The following is an 11,777-nucleotide window of genomic DNA, read 5'->3' on the forward strand; positions in this document are numbered from 1 at the left end:
TTATGTATTCAAAACATATTTCACCACAAGCGTGAAAAAAACAAAATTTTAGAGACTTTAAACAATTTAATAAATAAGAGCAAGAGCAAGTTCAAAAACTCATATGAATAATCTCAAAACTATACAAACAAAAAAAAAACAAATTTCTAGAAACTTTGAATAGTTTCATAACTAGGCACCAGTCTAAAACTTATACAAATGTTTGGATTCTTGTTTGGATTTATTTGTTTTTTGTTAATGTTGTCTTCATAAAAATTCTAAATTGTTATTTTCTAAGTTAAATTCAAACCAAGAGAAAATGTACCTAAGTAACGATGACTTACAAGGTGTATGTGCTCTACATAGTGTCTCCCTTGGCAATTAAAGATGATTAATGAGATATTCATGCATGCTAGTAGAAAGTCATCAAAAGGACATGAATATCTGATCAGTCATCTTTCTTATGAGTTGAAGTTGGAGGCGACTTGTCCTTAAAGAACATAAAACAATGGTGTTCTCAACTATGACAAGTCTATAGTTAACAGAAGCTTTGGAAACCTCCAAAGACTTTGTTTTTAACTAAATCTCATTCGTTCCACACATCCAGGACTAAAAGGACTAAGTATCTACATCTTGGTTTGATATTAACTAAGGTGTAAGTGGTGGAAACTAATCTTTCATGTGAGTTTCTATTGACCATAAATGTAGAAATTCATTCATTCTCTATTAGACAAAGTAGTAAATGTCTAGGCAACACGCTGGTTATATGTAATTTAATTTTGTTATTCAATAAATCAAGGTTGCAAAAGTCTTTATGGGGTAACTGGTCAACTAAGGAGTAGTGGGTATTCGATCTACGCAGAGAGTACTCAGATTAAGTAAATTAATATAGTTACTTTGATATTAGAGTAATCATTTAATCCTTAGTCTTTCTTTTTTATTCTTTTTCATCAAATTTAGATTAAATTCAACAAAATTTCAAATAAATAACTATATATATATATATATATATATATATATATATATATATATATATATATATATATATATATATATATATATATTAAAATAACTGCGTAACAAATATAGTTATTTATTTTAAAAATACGTCAAATTTATAGAGTTTGACCAAGATCGACCAATTAGCTACAAATTTGACTTGGGTAGCATTAATTTTGACTGAGTTCAAGTACTTATGGGTGATTTTCATCAAATCGACTCGGTATGTACCTAGTTCCAAGTACTAGGTCGAGTAGACTGAGTTTTACGACACTGAAATAAACCTACGAATTGATTAATTTCAGTCAAACATAGCATATAAGGCCTTCATTAATGAATATTTTAGTGTCTTATATGTTTGACATATTTTTTTAGTGTCTATTTTTTGGTGAAATACTATACAATCGGACATTGTATTTATATAAAAGTAGTGATTTATACAAACTCTATTTATCATTTTAGTAATCATTTTGATTACATAACTCATGAAAAAAATATTATTTATCGAAATGAATATGTATAAGGTACAACAATTCACCTATCTATATTTCATTAACATCTAACACTTTTCAATATATATATATATATATATATATATATATATATATATATATATATATATATATATATATATATATATATATATATATGCTTATGTTATTTTGTTTTTACTAACTATTGTGTGCCAGAATGCACAGATCTGGACCACCGGATGAATAGAATCAACAGTCATGATCTGAGGGTCTATGATATTACAATAGAGTAGCATGTAGCATATAATCACATAAATTTGAGCAAAAGGGTATTTTGGTCAATTAACCTATTTTAAAAAAAGGAAATTTTTGGATTTTAAAGGATCATTAATTCCCTTATTTTTAATAATCTGAATTTTTTAAATTAATTCTAATTAAAATTTAATATCATTTTTAATAATAACTGATTTTATTCAGTCAGAATGACAAAAAGTCAACAATAAACTCGTAAACGTATTTGCAGTTTTATTCTTGCAGAATATGGTTTCATTCAAGATATTTTTTATATTAAACATGCTTAAAGAATTATACAACATATTATCAAGAATAACATTTTCTAAGGAATACATATTTTATTCTTTAAGAATCACTATTTACATTCATCTATACAGAATAAGGCTATAAACAATAATTACATTCATTCGAAAAAAATTATGACAAATAATGGTTTAAGGATTACATTTACTCTTAAAGATTAAAACTAAAAATGGTTAAAAGAATATATATATATATATATATATATATATATATATATATATATATATATATATATATATATATATCAAAATCTAACAAAAACACTAATCCATTCTAAAAGAATATTATTGTTAAAAAACAATTTATAAATTCTGACAGAATACATTCTGCTAGAATGCACTATTGTTTTTCATGTTTCCTTCATTTTCCACATTAATGGCAACCTCTTCAAATCATAAATCCATAAAGAAAACATAATCAACTTTCAGATATTAAAAATTTTAGTGCATTAAATAGAATAAAACAATAAATTCCAATAGAATGTGATATACATTCAAATAGAATATAACTATAATTTCTACAAACCAACATCAACAATCATCCCTAAACTTGCAATGTAAGTTATTCTGAAAGAATGTAATGTTTCATTATTTAGGATATCATTCTATAAGAATCGAGACCAATAACAAGCATGGATACCAATTCTTTTCTGACAGAATTGGTTATGGAATTCCATTATGTGGTGTGTTTGGTAATTCACTGCTTAAGTTGACTTGGAATTCAAGATTCTATTTTGACAAAATTAGAATTCGATATTTCATTCTAGCAGAATGTTGTAAGGTACATATGTACCCTGTTTTGCTTTGATATGTATCGTTGTTTCAATGATCTAAATAAAAAGAATGATCAACATTAATAGGCATTAAAAAAACCTAACAATCTAAAAAAAGGACTATGAAATTGAAATAGCAGGAACTTCTTCAATCGTATCCAACTTGATCAGATATGAAATTGACATAACATAAACTTATTCAACCATATCTAACTTGATCAGATAATTTCAAATAGAATTCCAGGCATATGGTAAGCTTTCCTAATTAGTCCCTGATAATCAAAACTAAAGGAACAACAACATAATAAAAAAAATATGAAGTCTTCACATTCTTAATTTCCTAGTTCATTATTCAGGTCTTAATATGACCAGTTAACAACGAACACCCCTTGTGGATTATTGATCATCTAAGTTTGTTTTACAAATTACCTGTAAGATACACATCCAAACATCCCTTGTAGATTTTTTATCATCTAAGTTGTATGCCCATTTAAGAATAATGATATGTTGCACTGATATACAAAAAATAATAATAATAATAATAATAATAATAATAATAATAAATAAATAAATAAAGCCAAAATCATAAAACATTTTATTTGCAATGTTGATTGTGTCAGATAATTCATCAAACACTTGGCGTGCGAAAGTAAAAGTGAGAAGATAACCAATGAATAAACCACCGATTTCGTAAAATGTTACCTTATACAATACAGTTAAAGATAGAAAGAAAAAATTATACGTTTTCTATGTTTCTTGTTGAATCAAAAGAAAAAACAAATATTTTTCAAATGTGCGATGCTTACCTTCATTCGATTCTGAAGCATTTACAGTGCGACTTTTATTGCAACCTTTAATAATACATGTACACAATAGCAGAGAGAATCGATGATGCAGATGATGGCGGCAGTCGTAGATAAACATCAAGAAGATAAATTAAGCATCCCCTTGCTTCTTGCTTTTCGAAACATGGTTCGACGATGTAGGAAGGGGGAAATCCTTGCAGACATGATCGGTTCATGGAGTAGGGTTTTTGAGATATAAAATCACGTGATTTAAGGAGAATTTGTCAAATATCTTAGGAATTTCCATATAAGTAAGTGCATAGATTACTATTATACCCTTTTATGATTTTTTAATGATTTTATTTTTTCTTAATTCTGATTGGATCTTAGATGCAAACAATAGTTGTTGGAAACATTTGAACCTAACTCTCTCTCTCTCTCTCTCTCTCTCTCTATATATATATATATATATATATATATATATTATTTTAGTATTCAAACTTACATTTTGTTATTTAATAAAAGTTCATATTTGTAAGAATATGTAAGAGGGTGGTACCGATATATATGTGAAATGTTGAAGGGGTGAATATGTTCAGTTAGTGGAATGATTCGGGTTAACGCACGGGTCTACGGGTTGAAGATGACCCGAGTACTTAAGGCTAAACTCAGCATGTTTGGTTCACAATTCGTTCATTTAGTTTAGCTTGTTACACACTTTTCTCTCTCATTTGGTATAACTCTCAGATTAGGGTTTTCTCTATAATAGAATATGATATGCTCTTTGTTCTTGATCTTCTTTTAGATTAGGTTGAGTGATTCATTATTGAGAGTGGTGTAGGTTTTGTGTAGTGAGGTTTTTGTTGTAAGTTCATGAAAACCACATGTCTCTTAATCCTCAAATGATATAATAGATGGTGATGTTGGGTTTATGTGTTCTTACTAGTTTTTACATGGTATCAGATCTTTAGGGCTCTAATTATCGTCTCGGTTTGTCTATCGACACTTCGTCTTCATAGAGTCATGGTAACTGTATCACTTTCCTGTTTGTTTCGTTCTTGTTTCTATTGATCTTCATAATCTGGTTTAATCTAGGCTTTCTTAGTTGAAAAACTAGATCCAACTTCAGATTGTGTAAGATTAGGTTTTTTGTTTGTCTATTACAAACGGTTGTTTCTCGATCTTGGTTACTGCGTGTTCTTTGTTTTGTATTGTAGATTTAGAAGACTAGATCTATTTGTTTCTATATCTTAGTCGCGTGAAGGGAATCTCATCTACTGGATCGGTCGGTTAATCTCATAGATCTGGAATAACTCTTTAAGGGTCGGATTTCATCACCGATAAACCTTAGTAAGTTGTTCAAGAATAGTGTCGTTGAGTTTCTCAACCCTTTGCCTTAGGATTATTTGCCAAATCAAATACCATGGTCTAATAATCATGCATTCTGATTAGTTGATAATTTTACTATTAGTTAGGAATTTTGTGAAAGGTTCCTGAGATATTATTAATTCTTCTGGCATAGCTATACTTGTTGTTAATAGATCTGTAAGAGTATTATTCTGATAGATAATTCTTCTATAGATTTCATTAATATCCGAGGTCACTAGTTTATCCTCATCTATATGATAGATTGGTCTCAACTCAGGAGGAAGAACTGGTAATAGACGCAAAACCATCCATTTTGATTCTATATTTGTTCTTGAAGCTCGATCTCTCCCCTGGATGAACCATATAGCCAAGAGAAACCATGAACCAGAATAGAAGAGCTTGCCCCACCCATGAGTAAATATTTCATAGTAGCCTCATTAGACCGTACATCTTTCTTGGTATATCCAGATAATAGGTAGGAGCATAAACTGAAACATTTTGGAGGCATCTGTTATTTTGGCACAAATATTTTTGGTTCTTAAAAAGAAACAGTTCGAGAAGGTTCAATTGTCTAAAATGAATTTCTAGACTCGCGGATTTATCGACCTCAAGTTTGTAAAAAGAACCAAATTATTTTTAGTAATTATGATTATTTGTGATAAAAATAAAATTCTAAAAAGCCTTTTGTTTGTTTATACTCTTTTTCTACGAGATGCCGGGAATTCCTTGTACCACATTCCTGGCGTCAGCCCCCATACATGGTCTTACGACTTTGCGGAGACCTGTGTTTTTGGTAAACAGTCGCCCAGGCCTGGTCATTGCGACCCCCTTTGTGAGGAGGCACCTCTTCTCCCGAAGTTACGGGGCAGAGCTAGGATAGTTATTGTGTGAGGTCTACCCAGTGCTAGAGGCAGAGGAGAACGGGTCTGAGAGTCGATCGGTTTTTTGACTGGTTGTGTTGTCTTCTGCTCTCACTGTGAGGATTTCTTGTTCTTACTATTTTTTTAATTTTTTGTGAAGATCTTGTTATTTTTATAAGTTCTTGTTGTTTTTTTTTTTGATTCAGTGATTACTTGTCTTGGGCCCCAACGTACTATGGTGACCATCTGGACTCTAAGGCTTTCACTGTTATCAATTTTGTTTTTTTGTTTTATGATCTCGTACAAATATGACTGGTTCTGGGGTTGAGCCTTCTGGTGGGTCTGGGGCTAAACCTGATCCTACTGTCAACTTTGATGATCCTTTATATGTTCATCCTTCAGACAATATTGTCACTAGTGTTATTAACTGCAAGATGTTAGGAACTGAAAATTCTAGGATATGGTGCAGTTCTATGGTTAGAGCTTTAAAAGCTCGTAATAAACTTGGTTTTATTGATGAAACTGTGCCTAAACTTGTTAATGATCCTGTTAAAGAGTCTAAATGGGAGCGTGATAATGCCATTACTTGTTTTGGATTCTTGGTTCTATCTCTGAGAATTTATATGCTAACCATGCTTGCTTAGAAGTGCAAATGATCTGTGGAATGAATTATCTGAAACTTATCATAAAACAGATGGTTTAGTTATTTTTAAGGAACATCAAAAAATTGTTTCTCTTACTCAGGGTAGCTTGTCTTTGTCTGATTATTTTAGTAAACTTGATTCATATTGGAAAGAGTTTGATGGGTTAACTAATCTTACTGAGTGTACTTGTGAAGTTGCTAATAGCTTTAAAAGTCATTCAAAACTAATGAAGTTAATGCAATTTTTGAGTGGTTTAGATGAGTCTTATAATCAAGTTAAGAGTCATATTTTGTTAATGGACCCTCTTCCTTCTGTCAAAATTGCATTCTCTTTAGTGTCACGTGAGGAATCAAATAAAAGACATGGTTCTAGTTCTAAGAATTCAGCTTCCGCTTTTGTGTCTAAATTTTTTGATCAGAAAAAGTCTAAGTCCAAGGGTCAAATACCACAGTGTAAAAATTGTGGTCTTAAGGGTCATTCCATTGATAAATGTTTCAAAACTATTGGGTATCCAAAGGATTACAAGCCAAGGTCTGAAGCTAGTAATCAAAACAAAAGCTTTTCTAGTAATTCAACTTCTATTTTTCAAACTGAATCCTCTGGGTCTAGAACTAGTGATAGTAGTAGTGATTGTCATTTTTTTTGACTAATGAGCAATATTCAAAGTTTCTTAGTCTCATTGGTGAAAATAATCAAGGGTTGGATGACACATCTGTCAATGCCAATATGGCAGGTATTTCATGTAACTCTTTTCTTAATAACAATTGTTCCAAATAGGTTGTTGACTCTGGAGCTAGTCAACATAAGATTAGTTCAGAGTTACATCTCCAAGATTCAGTTGATGTTTCTAGATTAAACCTAAGGGTTAGTCACCCTAATGGATCTTCTGCTCAAATTAATAAAATTGGGAATATGCAGTTGTCAAATTCTCTTACATTGTTTGATGTCTTTGCTGTCCCAGACTTTAATGTTAATTTGTTATTTGTTCATAAGTTGTGCAAAGACAGCAAATATGAAGTTGTTTTTAATGAACATAACTTTCATATTCAGGACTCATAGTCCAAGGGGACGGTGGAGACTGGTAACTAATCTGGTGGTCTTTATTATCTTGATCCATATATTGCAGGTAGTAAATCCTATGTTTCAAAGAATGTTTGTTGTGTGTCTAAGTTTACTTGGCATAGTAGACTTGGTCATCCTGCTGACCAAGCTTTAAACATTCTTAAAAATAAACTTAATTTTAGCAATGTTTCTCTGCCACCTTGTGAAGTTTGTCACAAGTCTAAACAGACTAGAGATGTGTTTCATAATAGTCTTCATGTAACAAAGTTTCTTGGTGAACTTATTCATCTAGATGTGTGGGGACCATATAGAGTTGAGTGTGTAGGAGGATTTTGGTTCTTTTTGACTATTATGGATGATTACACTATAGTTACTTGGGTTTTTCTTCTTAAGTCTAAAGAAGAAGTTTTTCAAAATTATGTAATATTTTTTAATATGTTAAAAAATCAATTTCAAGTTGTTATTAAAACTATAAGAACTGTTAATGGAACTGAATTTACAAATTCTTGTTTTAAAACTTTTAGTGATAATCATGGAATTGTTCATCAAACTTCTTGTGTTTACACTCCACAACAGAATGGAGTTGTGGAGAGGAAACATAGGCATATTCTTAATGTTGCTAGATCTTTAATACTTTAATCAGGAGTTCCATTAAAGTATTGGGGTGATGTTGTTCTTACATCAGTTTTGTGATTAATAGAACTCCTTCTTCAGTTTTAAAAGGGCTATCTCCTTACAAGTTAGTTTATAAAAAGTCGCCTAATTTTGATAATCTTTGTGTGTTTGGTTGTTTGTGCTTTACCACTAATCTGAATAATTCTGATAAGTTTTCTGCTCGTTCTGAAAAGTGTGTCTTTATGGGTTACTCTTTAGATAAAAAAGGTTATAAAGTTTTAAGTCTTGATTCAAATTCTATGTTTGTTTCTAGGGATGTTAAATTCTATGAGTCTGTGTTTCCATTCAGAATGCATAATCCTGTTTTTTTGTAGACCTAATGATGTTTCTAGTAGGATTGATCCATTTTCCTATGATGATCCTGTATCATCTAAAAATTATGTTGATGATGGTGTCTCTAATAGAACTCAAGGACTGGATCATCGTTTAGATGGTTCTAGTTCTCCTTTAAGTCCTAGTAGAACAGATCCTACAGAAAAAGATACAAATACTAGTTTAAGATTTGAAGGGTCCAATGTGCCTTTATTTGATGGATCTGGTCCTAGTTTTGTTAGTCCTCCTGACTCTCTTGTCAGGACTGAGGAAAATAGTCCTTTTGTTTCTAGTCCTCCTGATACTCAGTCTATTGGTCTCACTTGTGCTAGAAGAGAGACCAGACTTCCATCTAAATTTAGTGATTATATTGTAGAAGGAAAATATAAGTATGGCATTGAAAAAACTCTTAATTATTCAAATTTAATTTCTGAAAATAAGTGTTTTGTTTCTAATCTTGATAAAACTATTGAACTTGAATCCTTTTATGAAGCTTCTCTTAATCCTGATTGGGTTAAAGCTATGAATCAAGAAATGGAAGCTCTGTATAGAATAATACCTGGATAATAACAGATTTACCTAAAAATAGGAAACCTATAGGATGTCGCTGGATTTATAAAATTAAATATAAAGCAAATGGAGAAATAGAAATATATAAAGCAAGACTTGTAGCTAATGGTTATAATCAAAGGGCATGAATTGACTATGAGGAGACTTTTGCTCCTGTAGCCAAAATTGTCACTATACGTATAGTTCTTACTTTAGCTGTGAATTATAATTGGAGTATGTATCAATTTGATGTTAATAATGTGTTTATGTATGGTTCTCTTGAAGAGGATGTGCATATGTCTTTACCTCTTGGATATCATAGTAAAAATGACAACAAAGTTTGTAAACTATTGAAGTCCTTATATGGTTTAAAGCAGGCCCCAAGAAAGTGGAATGAAAAATTAAGTAATTCTTTAATTAGTTTTGGTTTTAAACAGAGTTATAATGATTATTCAATGTTTGTTAAATTTTCAGGAAAATTGATTGTTATATTGCTAGTATTTGTTGATGATATTATTGTTACTGGAAACTGTGAAAATGAAATAACAAAAGTAAAGGAGTTTTTGAAATCTCAATTTCTTATAAAAGATTTGGGAAAGCTAAAATATTTTTTGGGCATTAAAGTTATTAATGTTCCAAATGGAATTTGTTTGTGTCAAAGTAAATATTATCTGGAACTTTTACATGATTTTGTTATGTTAAGTTGTAAGCCTGTTAAGACTCCTCTTGAGTCAAATGTTGTTTTTGATAATAACAAAGATATCTTGTTGGAAAATGTTATTGATTTTCAGAAGTTAGTTGGTAAACTTATTTACCTAACTATTACCACGCCAGATATTGTATATGCAGTACATGTTTTGAGTCAATATATGCATAAGCCCAGTAAGGCTCATTTTTAGGTAGCAATGAGGTTATTAAGATATCTTAAACTAGTCCTGGTAAAGGTGTTAGTTTTTTAAAATCTCAATCTAATGAACTATTGTTAAAAGGGTATTTAGATGTTGATTGGGCTAAAAGGTTGTTTTCTAGAAAGTCTGTCACTGGTTATGTAGTGTTTTTTTTTTTTTTTTTTTGTGATTCTCTTGTTTCTTGGAAAAGTAAGAGACAATCTACTATATCTTTCTTTTACAGCGTCTGAATATAGAGCATTAAGTTCTTTATCATTTGAATTAATTTGGATTCTGAAAATTCTTTATGATATTGGTTTTAAAATTTCTATACCTGTAAACATTTTTTATGATAATGAGTCAGCTATCAAGTAGGTTATGAATCCAGTTTTCCATGATAAGACCAAACATTTTGAAATTGATGTTAATTTCATAAGGGAAAAAATTATAAAAGGTGTTGTTAAGTTGGTTAAGATCAATTCTTCTGATCAAGTTGCAGATATATTCACTAAGTCTCTTGTGTCTTCACAACATGATATTCTTAGTGATAAGCTTAGTTTGTTTGATCCTTTTTCTTATAAATAATTATTTTCAAAATGTTTAGTTTGAGGGGGGTTGTTAAAATATATATTATTTTAGTATTCAAACTAACATTTTGTTATTTAATAAAAGTTCATATTGATGGGTTTTGGTCATAAGACATCCTATGTGCTCATACAAACCCTAATGCTTGGATCTAGGTTTCTCTATTGTACATGCTTTGAATCCAAGACTATAAACCCTAATTCTAGCATATGAAATCAATATTAACATATAATTAGGTTTAAGATAGTACCTTGATTGTTATGTAGCAATAACAATCCCAATTCCTCCTTGAATTGACTTTGGAAGGCTTAGAGTCACAAGTGTCACTCCTCTAATGGCTCACAAACACCATAAGCAAGAGGATGAAGAGGAGAGAGGTTAGAGGCTGCCCAAAACGTGTTCTAACCCTAGAAAAGAAGTTCCCCACGTTTTTGAGCCTTAAAGGTTATATTTATAGTGAGACTATTAGGGTTATCTAACAAGGAAACCCTAATTTGGTTGCTTAAGCCCTAAGCAACCCATAGACTCCTTTAATCAAGCCCTTGTACGATTTCCTTATGGGCTTCCCATAAGAATTCGTCCACCCCTTGATTTAAGACAATCTATGGCCCAAATTGCAACTATCTTATAATTACAATTCCAGTCCCTTAAGTTTAATTAATCTCTTTTAGTCACAAAACTAATTACCAATTAATTATTGACTAATATTAATTAAACAATATGATTTCTCCTTTAATATATCATTCCCATAATATATTAATAAATCATATTTAATCCTTTCTCTCCATAATTCATCCTATCAAGTTGCTTTGGTGAAGGCAACCCAAAAGGACCATGCACCATCGGGTCAAGTACATACCAAAATAGTTATGGACTTAGACACTAATCCAACAGTCTCCCACTTGGATAAGTCTAATAACTATTCTGCGTATGACTTCAGATCCTGATCTGCAATCGTAGCTTTCCAAAGCCGCTGTCAACTCTGATCCTATCAGATACACGTGTCCTTAGATAAGGGATCATATATTCCTCCATTCTAGATATCATATGAGATATGATTTCAAATCATTCTCTTTGTACTATATCTCGATTCCCGATTTATGACGACTGACTAATTGAACAAATCAAATTAGCCCTAGCCCGGCCGAGCATTTACGTTTGTCATCACTAAATCATCGAGGGGCCCAAAGATATCGCTTTCATCCTACTTTAAATAAAAGGAACGGATAA

The 11,777-nt window shown here is 30.8% G+C and overlaps 1 protein-coding gene across 1 annotated transcript; it reads left to right on the top strand.

Annotated features, from left to right (window-relative positions):
* Positions 1-6,141: 6,141 nt before the first annotated feature.
* Positions 6,142-9,093, top strand: LOC145059638 (uncharacterized). Its single transcript, XM_079007453.1, has 10 exons — positions 6,142-6,435; positions 6,578-7,043; positions 7,152-7,210; positions 7,255-7,341; positions 7,396-7,497; positions 7,604-7,629; positions 7,722-7,874; positions 8,064-8,141; positions 8,225-8,421; positions 8,468-9,093. Exons 1-10 carry the CDS (start codon positions 6,142-6,144, stop codon positions 9,091-9,093), a joined length of 2,088 nt encoding a protein of 695 aa, XP_078863579.1.
* The last annotated feature ends 2,684 nt before the right edge of the window (positions 9,094-11,777 follow it).

The sequence above is a fragment of the Lactuca serriola genome, chromosome 6 (assembly GCF_051521515.1).
Source record: "Lactuca serriola cultivar US96UC23 chromosome 6, Lser_US96UC23_V15, whole genome shotgun sequence".
In the NCBI taxonomy this organism is placed as follows: Eukaryota; Viridiplantae; Streptophyta; class Magnoliopsida; order Asterales; family Asteraceae; genus Lactuca; species Lactuca serriola.